The 19,253-nt window shown below is 35.9% G+C and overlaps 1 protein-coding gene across 1 annotated transcript; it reads left to right on the forward strand.

Annotated features, from left to right (window-relative positions):
- The first annotated feature begins 363 nt into the window (after nt 1-363).
- Nucleotides 364-16,533, forward strand: LOC132298906 (histone-lysine N-methyltransferase ATX4-like). The gene is made up of 23 exons (XM_059795259.1): nt 364-1,963; nt 2,254-2,309; nt 2,400-2,598; nt 3,572-3,697; nt 3,796-3,864; nt 3,966-4,034; nt 4,131-4,222; nt 4,370-4,462; nt 5,762-5,897; nt 8,413-8,485; nt 8,685-8,784; nt 8,906-9,030; nt 9,124-9,269; nt 9,584-9,688; nt 11,508-11,572; nt 12,466-12,682; nt 12,883-12,969; nt 13,067-13,123; nt 13,206-13,295; nt 13,640-13,726; nt 14,522-14,596; nt 15,933-16,033; nt 16,194-16,533. Exons 1-23 carry the CDS (start codon nt 1,121-1,123, stop codon nt 16,282-16,284), a joined length of 3,102 nt encoding a protein of 1,033 aa, XP_059651242.1. The 5' UTR covers nt 364-1,120; the 3' UTR covers nt 16,285-16,533.
- Nucleotides 16,534-19,253: the final 2,720 nt, after the last annotated feature.

Genomic DNA, 19,253 nt, shown 5'->3' on the forward strand with positions numbered 1-19,253 from the left:
TGATTTCTCTTCGTCAACAAGCCTATTGTAATAAGGGGAGCTTGTCCTACGCCGGATTCGGATAAAGGAATGATTGGGTATATATGAGATGTGTGTTAACTCCAAAAGCCTTGACATTAATTCCTAATTGATGTTGAAGACTATTGCTAATTTGGATAAACCTCGCATAAAAAAAGTAATTCATCCTAGATTATAACTTGTGATTTTAAATTTTACACACACTTGTGATATTATCTTAAACGAATTCCAACTTTATCATACAAGGGATTTCCAAAATTGGTTTAGCATGTTGTTCACAAAATTTGCCAAACGCGTTCAATATAAAACCAAAACTTTTATCACTCTGGCCAGCGGCCACACAAGTCAACACAGTAGGCACGGACAATCAGGAAGATCTCAACACTGCACTAACGTCCAATCACTCCCAAGTATAGCACATAAACCCCCCGTACATGCTACCGAGTACTTTCTAATTTTCGTTTCGCGCCTACCAAACACATCCATCTCCCTCCTCCTTTTCATTTTTCCTTTCATATTTTCCGTCATGTTTCGAATTTCGCTGCAATCTTGGAGCCAAAACCATACGAAAACTTGACCGACCAATAACTTCACTTTGTCGGAATTATAGTAATAAACATTATATATAGATATCATATATAGAAATTCTTTCACTTTCCTTCTACCCGACGGATAGATCTCCTGAGCACTACGTAGTTCGGATTTTACATTCCGTCAATTCAATTTATTTTCCCGGAAAATCTACTGATTTTCTTCAGAAAGTTGCTTTATAACATTGAATTGGTGGGCGGATTCCAAATTTTCTTTTTCTTTAGTTTTATCTCGGCTGTAAAGAGTAGGAATCCGTATATCGGTTGAATCTCACCGGTTTACCGTTCGAATTTCTGGTTATAATTAGGGTTCGCAGCAACTTGCTGCGAATTGGGGCTGAATTTACGCCTAAGGGATAAAATCATCGATCCAGATTTGCAGAACAATTATCCGAAAATACGAGTGGCGATTTTAATTGTCTTTTTTTATTAAGTTTGATGTCAATTAGGGTTTTGTTGGCTCAGAAAGCGAAGTTGTTGATTTCAATGATTGGGTTTTGCTGATAGAGAAGATGATTTTTAAACAGACGCTGAAATTCGAAATGGCGAACCTCAAGCGCTGCACGGAAGCATATATTGACGGCGAAGAAGACGACGAGGATGTCTTTTCTGTGAATCCGAAAAAGCAGAAAACAATTGGGTTCAATTCAATTCCTCTAATAAGGGGCTTCGGTGACACTGTTGAAGATAATAGCAGCAGCATCGTGGATTCTCGTTGCACCGGAGCAGCAGCCTACTATGCCGGTGCCGTAGAGTTGAATTCTTCAAACAATCACAGAGCTTCCAGAGTTAAGAATCAGACCTCGTCACAGTGGTATCGTCCTCCGCTGATTAAATCTTCACGTGGACGTATCCAGGTGCTTCCATCGCGTTTTAATGACTCTGTTATTGACGACGAAACTGTATTGTCCCACAAGAAGAGAACTAAGCACAAGGAGACCAAGTTTAGCTTCCAAAAGCAGAAGTGCAATGAAGTTTCTGTAAAACCAGAGGAAGCTGAAATGGGTTGTACAGAATTCAAGGCTTTGGACACTAAAATGTATTCGAGTTCTCATAGTTCGGTAACATCTATTCATGAAGGAAATTGTTCGCCCTTGGTAGGGTCTGGTGAGCTTCAACACAGAATGTTTACAGGCAAAGATAATTTTGCAAAGAAGGCTGGAAATAGAAAGGACTTCTATAGGCCAGAGGACTTTGGTTTGGGTGATATAATCTGGGCGAAATCAGGGAAGAAATACCCAGCTTGGCCAGCGATTGTGATTGATCCCCGACTGGAAGCTCCCAAGCCAGTTTTGAGGGCTTGTGTTCCTGGCACTATGTGTGTGATGTTCTTTGGGCATTCCAAAAATGGAAGGGTAATTAATCTCTCTGACTCATTTTTTGACGTGCATGCAATTTTTACACCTACCCACATACAAACACACACTTCCATACACGTAATTATGCACGTATTATGCATGTTTACAGAGTACATAGAGTTTTTTTTTTTATTCCAAGAAGTGTGCTCTCCAAAGTCCACCGGAGGCACTAACTCACTGGATTATCGAGACATCTGCATACATAGAGTTGAGAGCACATACTTATTATGTTCTGAAGGAAATTCTTTTAATTTATTTTTGTGACCTAAATTATTGGTGATGGGCAGGATTATGCATGGGTGAAACAAGGAATGATCTTTCCCTTCCTAGAGTACTTGTGCAGGTTTGTTCGTGACAGATGTTTTATAGTTTATATTAAATTCATTGTAATTAGGAGATCTATTAGGTTTGATGATTTTTCTTCCTTGCTCAGATTTCAGGGGCAGACACAGTTAAATGGCAGCAAGCGAAGTGATTTTCAAAAGGCAATAGAGGAGGCGGTCTTAGCAGAACATGGTTACATAGACACTGTTCTTGGGAGTGGTCACGAAGCGTCTCCAGTAGCAAATCATAGTGAAATCCAAGAGGTGACTGGTTCCAATCAAGATCAGGAATGCTACTCTCATAACCAGGCAAGTTGTCAGAGTCCATTTCATGTTCTTTATATCCAATTCTGTGTCCATGTCAATGAGATTATCCTGGAAGACCATGAACATTTTGTTTTGTGGTGCTTGCCATTTTTTGGGGGTGCAATCTCTTTTGGAGACTCGAACCAAAGCATGTGGCTTTAGATGCCCCTAAAATTCAAAGATGCTAATAACTGTTGTCATTTTGTATAAATTATATTTTAGAGAGTTTTCCCCTTCTTTATGTTTGTAGATTCAAGGACTTTTTGGTGCATTCTATGCCACTCTAGTGGATCATGTGGTTCTCAAACTTGGAGCTGGCGATTTTATTCTGTTCATATCGCTTCCCATTGTGTTAAATATACAATAACCTAAAAAAAATAGTTGTCTCATCTGTAGTTCTATACTGTTATATTAAGCCAACACTTTTTTGGTCTGATTATACATCTGTACAAGAAATTACCACTTGGCAATTTAAGAGAGAATTCTGATACACAAAAGCAACTGAAAAGAGAAGTGGGTAATGACTGAATTTAGTAACTGAAAGATACGACCGAGGAAGGAGCTTGTTTATGGGTGCATCCCCTGTAGTGGCTAACTGCGGCCATGACTAGTAAACCTATCATTGATATGTAATCCACATGAGCAATCATCATTATAATGGATCTATGTGGCCCACTTACCATATGAAACAATTAATTATATTTGTAACAGAAATCGACTGTAGATAATTATGCATTAATGTTTGGATTACAGTTACTGCTTTTCATTTAACATCAATAAAGTGGAAGACGCTGCTTTGTAATGCATTTAAAAACCATTCAAACTCTTGGACATGTCCTATTGATTATCTTCTACTTGTAATATTCTGATTTTAATCTTCGAATTACTAATTCAATTTGCACTTGAAAATTACTTTTTCAATTTGCAATGCTTTTAAACTGTGATTTGGCTTCATTATGATATTTTCCCTTTGCAGGCTGCATTTGATAAGAAGGATTCACGGTCCTGTGGCGGCTGTGGCTTGCTTCTGCCATGCAAAAGAACAAACAGAACAAAGGACTCTGCTTCTGATGCCCAGCTTTTTTGTGAACATTGTGTTAAGGTTCAGAAGAATGCATGTCACAATGTATCTAGATCTTGTATAATTTGTAAAATTATAGTTTTGTTTCTAACCAACGTTCCCATGGATTGTGGTTGCAGTTACTAAAATCAAAACAATATTGTGGCATATGCAAGAAGATTTGGCATCATTCAGATGGTGGAAGTTGGGTGAGATTATCTGCATTTCTAGTTAGGTTTTTAATTCTAAAAAAAAGAAGGAAAGAGGAATGATTTATGAGATTCTAGTTTGAACATTTTTGGTGAACTAGGTATGCTGTGATGGGTGCAACGTTTGGGTGCATGCTGAGTGTGCCAACATTTCTGACAAGCGTTTCAAGGTCTGTATGTTTGTAATGCGTAATATGCAACATTATAGTTTTTGTCACTCAGATGCATGATGGGAAAGGATTACTAACTAGATGATGTTTTTGAAGGCTCTGGAAGTCACTGATTATTACTGCCCTGAATGCAATTCAAAGTCTAATTATGAATTGCCAGTTGCAGAAAAAAGGCAGTCAAATGTCAGGTTTGTCAGCAGCATTACGTGCCATTATTCGTGTTGTTTTTTTGCTTTTCCTTTGGCTGCAATACTTATCTGATTTTCCAATAACTTCTTATGGATATTTCCCACCCTTCTGTTTTATAATTAATTATGTGACAATTATTAAAACAGTTCTCTAGAAACCAGTGGACAGACAGTGCTGCCTGACAAGATAGCTGTTGTCTGCACCGGCATGGAAGGGATTTATTTTCCAAGTCTTCATTTGTAAGCCTCTGAAACTTTGATTTTGTACGAGTTTTACGAAAAAAGATCGATCCAACACTTTACCTTCTATCTATGAAACTTAACCTTTTTCTTCTGGGGAAGTAGATAATGAGTTAATGGCCATTTCCATGAATTTCTATCATAAACATGTAGGTTATTGATGCTGACCATCAATGATAATATTATGAATATCAACGTTATTGTACTTGCTCAATCAAATCCTGCCTTTGTCAAGGTTTGGGTTCTTAAGATGTGTGGGAAGGGACTCCTTTTTTCACCCAATTGCTGCATTTGGATCAAGAAAAAAATATATGCGTCCTCTCAATTTCTTTTCACACTCAACACTAATATACGGATAACAAAATTTATTTCATTTATCCTTGTAGGTCCTAAATAAGATTATCTTCTACATTATTGTTGGTAATTACTATATTATAGTACTGAGGGAATATTCTTCAATGACTAGCCCCATGAAGTCCAGGCATTTGAAGCCTCACTCTTAAGATACGCTAGGCATGTCTGGGAAAAAATTGACAACATTATTTAAGACAATTTGGAAGTTGTTTAGATAATTCATGACATATTAAATTTGTAAATTGAGCTATATGTTGTGCCTACACCAGAAACAATCTCTAAAAAACACTGGGTGTATGATTTTTCTTTGGTTTGCCAAAACAAGATTTCAACCGAATCATCAATTTTCTAGGAGGATGATTTTTCTTTGATCCTGAACTCCCAGTGCAAGAAGTGGAGGTGGCTGCCACAAATTATTGGAATAATGTCTATTATTATGATGATCAATGTAATGAAAGTGACCAATTTATATACAAATGATGAGTTATTGAACATAAATATTGTTAACGTTGAATGGATAATAGGTGGAATTGAACTCTTTTGCAGCCTCGTACTTTTTTTTTTGTTCTCTTGTTTGTGTAACATGTCAGTTCAGATAGTAAATATCTGCTGTATCTGCTTGAGTTGGTTGTGCTCGAGTAAATGACCATTCTAGGAAGAATTACGAGCTATGATTTAATTGAGTTATTCCCTCTTTTCCCTTACTATGCTAAAACAAGGCAATAAAAATAAATGTGTCTTGAATGTTAAGCAGCAACTTGAAACTCAGAAAATCAATCTGAATTGCTTGCTTATGTTAGGCTGACAGAGACTGATTAATAATTCATATTTTTTCCCCATATAACAAACATGTGGTGATCTGATAATTATTATTGAGGTCCGTGGATGGGATTTTATTTATTTATTTATTTATTTATAATTTACTCCATTTCCTTCTTCTGTTAGAGTTCAATGCAAGTGCGGTTCATGTGGGGAAAAGAAACAAACTCTTGGTGAATGGGAACGACATACAGGCTCTAGAGCCAAAAAATGGAAGGTCAGCGTCAAAGTGAAGGGTTCAATGCTACCGCTGGAAAAATGGGTTTGTACCACATCTTCTCATTTTGAAAGAATTGCTAAACACAATGAATAAATCTGTACCTGGAAGTGTTTAGACAATTTTATTTGTCATAAAGGCATATTGCTTCTACTTACCTCTTGACACAGACTGGTCCACCAAACTCATACTCACTTACTCGAGTCTCCAGACACACACCAGTCCTCTCGTGAATAGTCATCGGTTACCAGTCTACGTTTGCTTATCAACGGATTTTGCTCCTTATGGAATTTGCTTCTTCTCTAGCACTTTAATCTAATGGTCCAGTTGTCCACACTGATCTCTGAGGAGTAGGTTGATTGTGTTGAACTCTAATTCAGCTCAGCAAGAATAGATTGTCCACATGTACATGATCATTCACCAATCTAACATGCAATATATTGATGAATGAAAACAAAAAACTATTAGCACTCTTAGTATATTGCTCTCCATTGTCTTCTCTGAGTGTGATCAATTTTTCTAAAATAGTTAAGTACTTATATACAATATAGAGAGACAGAAGTATTAGAGTTTTAGAGTTGTGACTAGAAAAGAAAATTGCTTTTTCCATAGTTCGATCAATCGAGTTAAGATGTTGCTCGATCGATATGGTTGATCCTTGGATCGATTAAAATCCCTTGTCCTTTTCCAAATAGAATTTTAAACAAGACAATTTACTAATTGTACGTTTATGCATATCAAAAAGGATTTTAGTGAAACAAATCATGAAATTTACGAAACCCTAATTGATGAATGTATGAATCCCTAAGAAGCACAGACACAGATACGGGACATGGATACGACACGACACGGATACGGCGACATGGCAAATCCAAAAAAATTAGGACACGGACACGGCGAATAGTATATATATATATATATCAGCATTAACAATTTAAAAAAAAGAAGGAAACACTGATATGTTTAGGTTGGAATATATATATATATATATATCACTGATATGTTAGTATATATATATATCAGCATCTTTAGGACATGGACACGGCGAATTGTGGCATCTTTAGGTTAGTATATATATATATCAGCATCTTAAGGGTAGTACAAAACAAAAAATAGAACATATCAGCATTAAAAATTTTAAAAAAAAATAAAAAATTAACATATCAGCATTAAAAATTAAAAAAAAAAAAAAAAATCCAGAAAAGTGTGTCCGAGCCGTGTCTGAGCTGTCTGAGCCGTGTCCGAAATTTAAAAAAAATAAAAAAATTCTAGACACCTTTTTTGGTGTGTCCGACACGTGTCCGTGTCGGACACGGATTCTTCACCCATTTTGGAGTGTCCGTGCTTCCTAAATGAATCCTAATGAGTGCATATATGTGTGGCAAATTCTGCCCTTGGTTGTAACTCCAATTCCATCCAACTCTGCCATTGGACAAGTGGTAATCAACTTGACATTAACTTTAAAAAAAAAGAAGATACAGACACTAGTTTTGAACACGAAATCTACCAACCTAATTCCTACATGCCCTTCGGCACCAGATTTGTCAAAGTGTATTTATAGATTGAATGTACTCATCCATAGCTTTTCTTTAGTAGGCTTCTCTTTTGTTTTTTGGCAAGTTTTCTGCAATAATTCTAGAAATTCCCCTGTATTATTTTATTTGTCTTTGCCTATTACAGAAGTTAGTCGCTAACTCCTTGGCTTGGGTCTAGTCATGTATTGTTAATATTTTTTTCTCTCTACCAATTAGAACTTGCAATTTTTTTTTTGATAAGTGATTAGAACTTCCATTTTGTTTCGTAATTCAAATCCTGAAAATTCATAAGAGAGTACTTTTTCCAAAAGATCCTGTGTAAATGGCTGTTACAGTGTGTGCAGAAACGGCCATTTCTGGAAATAAGATGCTCTTCTTTGCCTAAAGATTTTGTAAGCAAGGAATGACACTGGCGTAATTTAACTATCAAAAAAACTTTGCTCCCATATATGTCCACTAGCTTATTGTTTTAGATGGTTATACTCTGGCGAGTAATTGAAGAATGGATTTGGATGTTTAACTGATACAGTCGTCATCCTACCCTCACGTGACTCCTGAAAGCAACACCACTAGAGCCCACAAGATAACGTTTCTGCTTTCTCTATCTAGCCAAATTACCACACCAAATTTACTTGCACTATGCTCTAACCATCACCAATTCCATTCTCTCTATTTCATTAGCTTCTTTCCTTCAACAAATAAGAGCAGATTAATTATCATTTTGAAACAAGTGCTTGATTAGGAGTACTTATGTCTAGAAAAGGCCATTTTTTGACGAAGCAGTTGGCTGTTTCAAATTATATTTCAAGCGTATATCATTGTTTTTCATGTTAGTTGGATGTTATAAAATTTCTTTTAGCTTTTTAGATTAATGATTTGTATTTTTTCTATTTTCCTTGGATGGTGGTTGAGGGTGGGGGTGGGGTGGGGTGGGATGGAAAAAACTTCACGTCATATATAGTTGACCAAAACTTTCCCTTTGTCAATCAAAGTTATTTAATTTAAATTTTAAATACTTCCTACAGATGGCAGAGTATAACACACATGGGTTTAATCCTTTGAAGTTGCAGAAGCAGCAATTATTTGATTTTTTGCAAGGTAATTGTGTACTTCACTGAAATTCTTACATTTTTACTTATAAAAAAAAAAAAAAATTCTTACATTTTAAAGGGTATTTATATATATTTTTAATTTATTTGGACAACAACTGCAGATATTTTTAAAATTTTTTTTTCTAGTCTGCTTAAATTTTCAACAAACAAGAAAGTTGATTGTGGTGCTAGTTTCACTTTGACAGAGAAGTATGAACCTGTTTATGCAAAGTGGACAACAGAACGATGTGCTATTTGTAGATGGGTTGTAGATTGGGACTATAACAAAATAGTTATTTGCAACAGGTATTTCCATCATCTGCAGATTTTTATGCTTGGGCTGTTTTTGGTGCATTTGAAATAAATTGTATATGCTGACATGAGTTGGACAGTGTTTGCATTTCTGAGATTTACTTTTTCTGTACAGGTGTCAAATAGCTGTCCATCAAGAATGTTATGGAGCAAGAAATGTTCAGGACTTCACTTCATGGGTTTGCAGGGCATGTGAGACTCCTGATTTTGAGAGAGAATGTTGCCTATGCCCTGTAAAAGGTATGCCATGTAACACATTTATTTTTTTGTTGGAACCTCCAATTTTGTTCTGTTATTTTTTTTATTTTTACTCTTGGAGTACTGCTTTTGTAGGGGGTGCTTTGAAGCCAGCCGATGTCGACACCCTGTGGGTTCATGTAACATGTGCATGGTTTCGGCCTGAAGTTGCTTTCCTAGATGATGAAAAAATGGAACCTGCCAGTGGACTTCTTAGAATTCCGTCAAATTCTTTTGTAAAGGTACAAGTCTTGTTTGAAATAGAATGGACGGATGGTAATTCTTTACTGACGCTTCAATCACAGAATTACAGCACATGCTTATGTCAATCCGTGTATCTTCTTTGGTATTGTCAATTTTTTTATAGCCAAAGGAAGTTAATTCCAGCATGTAGTTTTTTGACTCTTGCTTTGCTATTATTTTCTAGTATTTGAAACCCCCTCCCCCCTCTCCTTGTTTGGATATGTTTCTCAGCTGATAAATCTAGAAATTCTATTACATTAGTATACTTTTCAAGTTTTGTGATCGAAGTGTGTTTTATTTGCATGAATTACAGACATGTGTAATCTGCAAGCAGGTTCATGGATCTTGCACACAGTGTTGCAAGTGCACCACTTATTTTCATGCAATGTGTGCATCAAGAGCGGGATACTACACGGAAGTAAGTTTCTGCATTTTTGGTTTGTCTATAAGACCATTTTTTTTTTATAACTAATATAATTGCATGACTCCCCAAGTCACTGAAGTGATTGTCAAATGTTACTCATTAGGCTTGAAAGAGAGTGGCGATTTAAGTATAGTTCCGAATTAGTAGGTTGCACCTTCTAGTTTCTAACCTTGAAAAAACAATTAAAAAGGCTTGCAGAAAATGTTTGGTGCTTGGGCGGTTCTGAAGAATGAATACAAAAGAAAGGCTATGCAGATCATGAATAAAAAAAGAAGCTTGCAGAAATAGAAAACAGATCAACTTGCAAATCACACTGCGGTTATATGCTATTGCAATTGTATCATCTCCCCCCCCCCCCCCCCTCCCCAAAAAAAAAAATAATAATAATAATAACCCATATACTACAGCATCAACCACCACCACATCCAAATATTCAGTTGCTCTGAATATTTTTCCACCACACCATTACCAACAGCATCACTGCATAGCCACCACCATGGTCTTCCACTAAAATCTACACATCTGATGCCCTCCCACCTCCTCTTCTACCTCGTGTTGATCACACCTCCATTTCCACCTTTTTTGACCAATGGCCGCTTCAGGAATATTGTTGCCAACACCAGTACCACGTCATCTGCTGCAACCTCATTGCCATTCTCAACACCATAAGCACCAACTCCAAATGTGTCTTGGCTGCTTGGTGTTTTCCAAACAGTGCTCAAGTGCTTGGATGGAATCTTTGAGGAAGGGATGAGGTTTGGGTTTGATAAGAAGAAGAAAGGATTGCTGTAAGTGTTGTCTATGAGGAAACAGGAAAATAAGATATTACCCTACCTAATCTTGCGGATATTTTTCTTCTTAGTTGGTACTCACACACACATGTCTCCACTGAGACTCAAACCCCTAACCTTGCTTTGGGAAGTAGGGGTTTGGTACCGCTAGGCCACTGGCCTATTAGTAATCTTGTAGAATTTTCCTATCAGGGGTTCACTTGATGTGTTCAATTATTACTGTTACTAGGGCCTAGGGACCAGAGATTATTTTCCTTGTAGATTTTATGTGTTTTAAATGTTAGGCATTATATACACTCATTTTGTTTCTGTGCCCATCATCTATTTTAGTGCTTATTGTGATCTCAGGAATATGAAAAATTGGAACTTTGTGCTGGTCTACCGGCATATCACAGGAGATCTGAGACCTCTGATGTGGGTGTGGAGATCTTCCACTAAAAGGGCATTAGCCAGATATTCTGTTGAACACAATATAGCACATAAAGCTTGGTTGTTTCATATTTGCTAGTGAAGGGAAGTCACACATTAAATAAGCGATAGTCATTAGTCCAAATATTCTGATAGCATACTCATAGAGGACACAATTGTCACCAACTCTCATGGCATTCATTGTTGCGTACATTGGTTTGGAAATATAGTTATTTTATGTTTAGATCTATATACAATATTTATAGTGTGTGTGGTATCTATTGCAACTGGGTGATAACTCAAGCAGGAAAAAGGTTTCCTTGATACTTAAATGACTAATACTCCAGTCACCAGCCAAAATTGCCATTTTTAAGGCAATGAATAAGTGATTTGTTTATACTTATAAAAAAAAATAAAAAGTGACTGTGACAAGACTAAATTGTTAGATGATTGGGCATTTGGCATATTTTGATTTTTTTTTTACCAATTGTATTCAACTAATTGATTCAGTTTTCATTTTATTTTGGATGCCATTATCCCCTCTTTTCTACTTTTACTTTCTTTTTCTCACATTTGGTATGAAGTGATTCGATTATTCTCATATTAACTTTCAGTTGCATTGCTCGGAGAAGAATGGGAAAGAAATAACCAAATGGGTATCATATTGTGCTGTTCACAGGTAAGAACTATGCCCCTTCTCCCTTTTTTTTCTTTTTCATGTACTCTTCTTGTTTCTCTTTGTCCTTTATGTTGACTATGAAGGGCTCTCTGTGCAACATGAAACCCACTCTCTATATTCATCACGGAGCCTGGACCCTAACAGGTTTAATATTTTGAGTACGCTAAAGTTATTCAAGAAAGGAGGACCCTTCCTTTAAGAAAAAAGAGGCCTCCATTATAATTGGTCGTTTTTTTTTTTTTTTTTTTCCTTCCTTTGACTGATATATGGATACTGTATCCTCATTGTCTGTGCATGTATAGCAACCATTATATGGTCATCACGTGCCTGCAGTAACACTTATATGTTCGTTATGGTCATTTCTGTTTTTGTGAGGTGTTGCAATGTTTATAGTGATGTGAGATCTTGTTAAATATGGGAATTGGATTTTAAAAATCTCCAAACCCAAGAATACAGGGGCACGATTAAATATTCATCCTCCAAGGAATTGTTTGCCCCCAAGATGAGTCAAACCTTAGACCTGATGCTTCCTGAGGCAGCAGGGACAAGTGACTTACCACTTGAGCCAACCCTTTGGGGTTGATTAAATATTCATTTTTTATTAAGGTAAAAACTATTTTATTTACGCAAATATGTGTTCAAGACAAGTACTTTACTAGTTTTAAGTAATACTGTAAAGAAAGGAATATAATGATATTTTAATGTACAACTATATAACAAAATTAAGTTGTCTGGAGCTTCAAAGTATGTAAAAATTTGATTTGCGGTGTTAATAGTCACTCACTCACTCACTCTCCACACTATGAAAAAGGGTATAGTATAAAATTATAGTTCTGCTTTAAGAACCAGCTATTGCTTCAGGTTTTATGTCTTCATACCATTTTCTCTTGCAGGGTCCCAAACCCAGATAATGTTCTTGTTGTAGACACTCCTTCAGGGGTTTTCTCTACCAGAAGCTTGCTTCAAAAGAAGAATCATGCACAGTGTTTTAGGGGTTCAAGACTAGATTCATCTAAGAGAACAGAACTTGCTGGTTCATCAACTGATCCTAATGAGTGCGAACCACGCTCTGCTGCAAGGTGCCGCATCTTTAAAAGATCAAACAACAAGGTAATCTACTATTGCACCTTGCGCATATACAAACATCTTTTTGTTGGATATTTTTTAACTTCTTTTTCTATGTACGTCAAAAAGTTTGCATTTCGTTCTTTGTGAAGGAGAAGAATATTCTAATTGTCTCCTCAGATTAGCTTTATTTAGTGGTACAATTTATTTTTTATTTTTTTCTGTTTGTTTTCCTGTTTCTATAGAGGGCTGGAGAAAGGCCAATATTCCACCGACTGATGGGGCCAAGTCATCATTCCTTAGATGCGATAGATTGCTTAAGCTCATACGAAGTAATTTTATGTTTGTATTTTTTTATTTGTTTTTTATATACTTCCAAAACATGTTCTTTTTAGGATAAATAAATATGTTATTTTTTGCCCCCTACAGGAAGTTGAATATCCAAAGACTTTTTCTACATTCAAGGAAAGACTTAACCACTTGCAGGCAAATATCTTTCTCTATGAGCAATGATTACTGCCTTCCTGATAGAATTTTCTCATATATCAGTGTTCTTTCATTTCCTCAGAGAACGGAAAATAATCGGGTTTGTTTTGGTAAATCTGGAATACATGGATGGGGCCTTTTTGCACGCCGGAACATTCAAGAAGGAGAAATGGTACTTCTCGATACCATGAAATAGTCTCCTATAGTCCTCCTCGTTTTTTAAACCCATAATATTTTAAAAGTATTTCAAAGATAGCCCCTTACAACTTGCATATTTTGAGACAAAATATAATATTTTTGTCACTTTTCCATCTGTTTGATATGTCCCTTTTTTCCTGCCATTCTTTGAAATATTAGTTCCTTAAAGAACTACTATTAGGCTGGATTTTGAGTGAAAGAATTCTTCCAAAAGGCCATTATTCACGTTTTCATGCTTGGTAGCCTGAATTTTCACCAAGTTTTTATTATTTGCTTGGTACTGATGAAATCTTCCATGTTGCTCACATCTTTCTCCAGGTTCTTGAGTATCGTGGTGAGCAGGTGAGGCGCAGCGTTGCAGATTTGAGGGAAGCACGCTATCGGTTGGAAGGCAAAGATTGCTATGTGAGTTGATCCTTTGTGATTGTACATTCATGTGCCCACCCATCAATTGCCGTTCTAATCCAATGATTTCTTTGATTTGATAAGTGCTTTAAACTTTGATGACTTTGATTCATGACTAGGCCAAGTTGTTAGAATAACTCATAGATTAGCATTACAAAGATTGGTTTGAAAGTTATCAACATTTTAGTAATTTTTAAGTACTCTGCGGCAAACTTTCACCTACTAACCCACTTTTTCTTTTTCTTTTTTTTTTTTTTTTTTTTTTTGCCATCCTTTTTTATGGCTTGAAGTTGTTTTTGGTCTGGTTCAGATGCTACAGCTTCTTTTTTCCTCTCTAAATATCTCTCCCTCCCTCTCACCAGCGGTACTTCCTCACTTTCCACAGTAAAAGGTCGAGGGTTCAAGTCCCGTTTGGGGCAAAGTGGGTGTGTGAGTTTCAAATAGGAAAAAGAAAAAAAGAAAAGTACTTAAGAAAATGCTTAAGCTCAGATAATTTGTATCTGTCTGTGGTACTGCAAGTTCCATTCCCCTAAAAGTTGAAGAAATTTTCTGTTGGGGCAGCTACATCCTTGTGTGATGCACAAGATCATATGGGTGTTAAACCTGACTGGGCCTTTCCTTTTGCTTTTTCCTAATGCGATAGTGCTTTTTTAGTACACGGAGCTAGTTTTTAGTTGATCATCTTGTTCCAGTGATATCTTTTTTCTGAGTGGATTCATTTCTGATGATTACTTTGTGACTGCTGTTTTGTCTCAAAAAAATGTTTCTAAAGGTTTGATTAAATGCTTTCTGCAGTTCTTCAAGATCAGTGAGGAAGTTGTAATTGATGCCACAAACAAGGGGAATATAGCACGCTTAATCAATCACTCAGTAAGTTAATATAGCAGATTCAAGATGTGTATAAGGGATGACTTGGGGCAGATTTGATTGAATGTAGGCATATTAGTTATGGTCTGTTTATTTCAACGTAAAACATTTTCCTGAGAATATAATTTTCAATTTCCAATGTTTGGTTGCATATTAGAGGGTAAAACATTTTCCGTAGTAAATGTTTTACTTCAAATGACGAAAATAAATCACGTGTCTGAATTTTGGTAAGTCAAATTTGGCGCTCTGATTTAAGCATGGTCTATAGATCCTAGGCTCTATGATTCAATGATTAACAGAGTTATTACTGGTCTAGAGTGAGCCAGCGAGGTGGTAAATCTCAGTCAAACTGGCATTCTGGTTGACATCTAGCGTCATTAACCAATGACAGCAGGCTAGAATCTTGTTCAAATTGTTTATTTTTATAGCTGAGGTGGCTTTTCTTCATTTGCAATTTGCCAAGGAAATGCTATGGTTTTAGATCAACACGTCCATTTGTTTGAGCTAGCCCTTGAGGTGGATGATACTTCTTGGTATATTCTAACATGCTTTTGGATGTAACTTGGCGGTTAAACTCTGCTGTGGTGACAATACTGCAGGTTAGGTCCTGCGGAAAAATACGACGCAGTATAATTTTTTTTCTTCTTTTAATAGAATATTCACTGAAAATAAGGAAAACAATTCTATTTTACATATAAAAAAAAGTTTACATTGAAATATTTTCTAGTGTGTAACATTTTATGATGAAACAAGCGGAGTATTAGTGCTTGCCCGTTGTTCGATTTGATGTAGCCAGTAGCCCAAAGTGCAGGTTTGGTTGTTTAGGTCAGGCTGGTCATGTCGCAGTGATTTAGGTATCCTTACATGCTGACATAGCTTGTGTTATAATTTGCAATCAATCCTGTCAGAATGTGCAGTTGGAATACACAACACTTAACGTTTTTACAAAATTGGAGACCAGCATAAGTATTTATAGTAGGATAGAAACGATGAACATGCATTAGGCTGAGTCTGGTTGCATTTAGCAGCCAAAAACTCATCTAGACCCAGCTTTAGTTATGTACATCATATTATGCCTGTCCCTTGAGTGGGTTCCACTGACTCAAGTTCTATTTATCCTATGCATTGATAAATCTTTTGGTTTCTTCCATGACCTATGTAACTTGCCTTTTCATTTACGGGGTTGTGATATTGTCATAATTGTTGTGGATGTAGTCCTTCCTTTTAATTTATTACTTGCATTGAGAACTGTATATATTGGCGTTCTTCACACATGCGTATGTAAATTTATATTTACTTGTAGGCCACGAGCTTAAACATTTTAATTCCTTTGCTGCAGTGCATGCCCAACTGCTATGCAAGGATCATGAGCGTGGGTGAGGAAGAGAGCCGGATAGTTCTCATAGCAAAGACTAATTTTTCTGCTGGTGATGAGTTAACGTATGATTTTGTGGCCTCCCCATCTCTCTTGCTCTCTCACGTTGATTTACTTTACATTTATCTGCGTTGTTTCTTCAGTTTTTATGTGTTTGTTAAGGAATTAGTATACTCTGGCACTGACCACTAATCCTGAGTGACAAGTTTAATTTTTGTCTCACAGGTATGATTACTTGTTTGATCCCGATGAGCGTGATGAATCTAAAGTACCCTGCCTGTGTAAAGCTCCTAATTGCCGGAAATTTATGAATTAGATTACCAGTAGGGAAAAAAAAAAAAAAAATCTATAGCCAATATTCCTCTGTTGGGAGCACTGAACCATCTCCCAACAAATGAGGATCTCAATTTTTTTTTTTTTTTTTTATTATTATTTTTTTTATTATCATAATGAGCTTGTAATTTCTTTCATACTACCATTTGTAATCTTCTGGTTGCAAATAAAATGTAAAATCACCGGTGTCTGGCTGGTATTTTTTTTCTTCTTCAAGGTTTTGCTTCTTGTATATCTTTAATGTAACATTTGTTTCTTTTTGTTGATGCTAAATATAATTTTTGCGACCATATTCAAGAATTGCCTATCCTAATACTCAAACCACACATCAAGAATGTCTGGGCTAGGCTTGAGGCGGGAAGGATTGAACTACTGATCCTTTTATCAGGAGCGTAATCGTGATGGGCCGGCCAGCATTTTGGTGTATGTAATAGTGTGTGTATTTTGTTGACCACCATGGTGTCTGCTTTATTAAGATTGACGATTTTTTTTTTTGTTTTAATTAATTAATTATTTATAATTTTTTATTTATAATAGAGAGAAATGGAGGTCTATATCGAGCCCCTTAAAAGCATCTCATAATTTATCACCTTGACACATGAAGTTCCTGTCCTACATGTACTAGGCAATTACTAAACAAATACTCTGAAATGGTTCAGTTGTCTGGGATTCGGACTTTTAACGTAAGTGCGTTTAGAGAAATTAGTTCATGCATGGAAAGTGCCATTGCTGCTGCTGGACGCACCATTAATGTGTCCTTGCAAGAGTACTGGTTCGCCTCTCCCGATATTGATGACAAAATATAAACGATTACTTAAGTCTCGAATATCTCCACCCAATCCCGTGCTTGTAGTTTGTTTTCTGCAACTAGTTTCTTCCACTCCTTTATAAAAACTGGTTGTTCTGTACTAGGCCAAATTTTCAATTCCATCTCATATAAATTACCACTCGGACCAACCACACTAACCACAAGCTGCTGCTGCTGCTGCTGCTGTGCGTCGTCTATAATCATCTTTTCTTCATCAGTTAAAACCTCCGGCAATGCTTGGCAGTTTATCTGAATAAAAAGCCCGATTTAGACTCGGATTCACGTCCGAATCCTCAACCGGGTTGGAGACTTCCACCAACCGGATGGCAAGCTTAACTTGCCTGGGCAGTGACCGTGGAGGGCTTTGCATGATCGGCTACAACCTTTTCTTGTTCTCTCTTTATTACAGTACTGATTTAATCCATGCTCCAAAAAGTTTGAAACCTGTTATAGAACTTTTTGTTTTTTTTTGTTTCTAGTAAGCATCTAACGTTGATGATTAATGTTACCTCTCTAACATATTTTTGTCATCACCAAGTCAACAAATAAAGAAATAAATTTACTCAATTACACTTTCTTTTATCATATGTATTAATACCAATCATTACATTATACTTTATACAATATATTATACAGAGTATATTATTATACCATTTAACCTTACATTTTGAATGAAATTAAAATACTTTTTCTTCTTTTTTGCATCAAGAAAGAAATCATTGGTAAGCTTTATTTATTATTTTATTCTTCTCATTAACTGGTATATTATTTGTTTTTTTTCGTCCCCAAATCTTATCAAAAGTTGAAGGATTGTTCGTATAAAAAAGAAAGATTCACAAATTTACCTTTTGATCAAAATAAGAATTTCTTTTTTAATTATTCTTTTTTGATCGGGATCGTTTTCATGTGGTTCCTAAATATATTGATGCATATTACTTTCCTAAATATATTCAAATTTCATCCTAGGCTAAACCGTGATTATTAGTACATCCCAGTATCACAATTAATCCCACACCAATAAGTCAGTCTTTCCTTTGATGAAATTAGAAAACCTTAGGCCACTTCCTTTTTATGGTGTGGTTAGTAGCTAGGAGTGTTGGCCAGTAGCGACCAAATTAGGTTAAGTTTGCACACAGCAAAAAAATCTAAGAATATCCCGGGAGTAAGTCATACCCCTAGATAGAAATGGAAAGTGTTGGTATTAAGTGTGTCAGGTGCATCATGTATCGAGCTCATCTGAGCAATACTTGCACAATACGTAATTGCGCATGCACAATAATTATGGTTCGGATGAGCCAGGTCTACAATATTAATTACGGTTCGGATGAGCTAAGTGCATGTTGTGAACGTACAGCTCGGATGAGCTCAGTGCACGATGCACTAGGCACACTCAATATCTTCTCATATATAGTGTAGAGAGTTTTCATTAGGGGTGACTACGGATTAGACTGGATCGGATTATGCATTAAACTTAATCCAATTCAATCCCTACATATTGGTGAAAATTGAATCCAATCCAATCCGGATTGAATCGGATTGGATTAAGTTTTATTACGAATCGGATCAAATTAAGTTTTATTATGAATCGAATTAAATTGGGCTTTTTCCAAATAGCTCAATATTTCTAATTCATAAAAGTAGGTCTTTTAGGGTTAAAATTTAGTAGGTTTTTAGGGTTAAAATTTAGTAAAACTTAAATAAATAAAAATAGAAAAAATGTATATATTCTATTATATACCTATAAAATAGAATTGGATCGGACGGATTGGTTTTTTAAAGACCCCAATTCGTAAACAATAAAAACTCATCCTAATGGAATTTTACTTATTTATTTTTTCATGTGGGCCTTATATGAGTAGTGGGCTTAACTTACCCCCACCCCCACCAGGCAAAAAAAAATTGTAATGGCCTTAATTAAGAAGGGGGGGGCTTATACCTTATGGCTTTGATTAACGTATAAATTGGTTTTAATCTTTTAATCCTAACAGTCGTTTGAATAAGAAGGAAAATAAAGAATAGCATTTGCTAGATGAGAAGAAAAGAAGATATTCACCATTATTATTATTATTATTATTGTTGTTGTTGTTGTTGTTTTCCTGATAACTAGGGCAGGAAAGAAAGAAAAGGAAAAGGAAAAGGAAAAG

Source organism: Cornus florida, unplaced genomic scaffold (assembly GCF_030987335.1).
Source record: "Cornus florida cultivar Cherokee Brave unplaced genomic scaffold, ASM3098733v1 CherokeeBrave_3.0.0_Hap2_Chr03, whole genome shotgun sequence".
Classification (NCBI taxonomy): domain Eukaryota; kingdom Viridiplantae; phylum Streptophyta; class Magnoliopsida; order Cornales; family Cornaceae; genus Cornus; species Cornus florida.

What these genes read in the sequence shown, in the direction of transcription:
- LOC132298906 (XM_059795259.1), top strand. Translation starts at nt 1,121, where the DNA reads ATGATTTTTAAACAGACGCTGAAATTCGAAATGGCGAACCTCAAGCGC. An exon ending in TATTTTCCAAGTCTTCATTT is followed by an intron (nt 4,463 to 5,761) that starts GTAAGCCTCTGA and finishes TTCTTCTGTTAG; the next exon opens with AGTTCAATGCAAGTGCGGTT. An exon ending in CGTCAAATTCTTTTGTAAAG is followed by an intron (nt 9,270 to 9,583) that starts GTACAAGTCTTG and finishes CATGAATTACAG; the next exon opens with ACATGTGTAATCTGCAAGCA.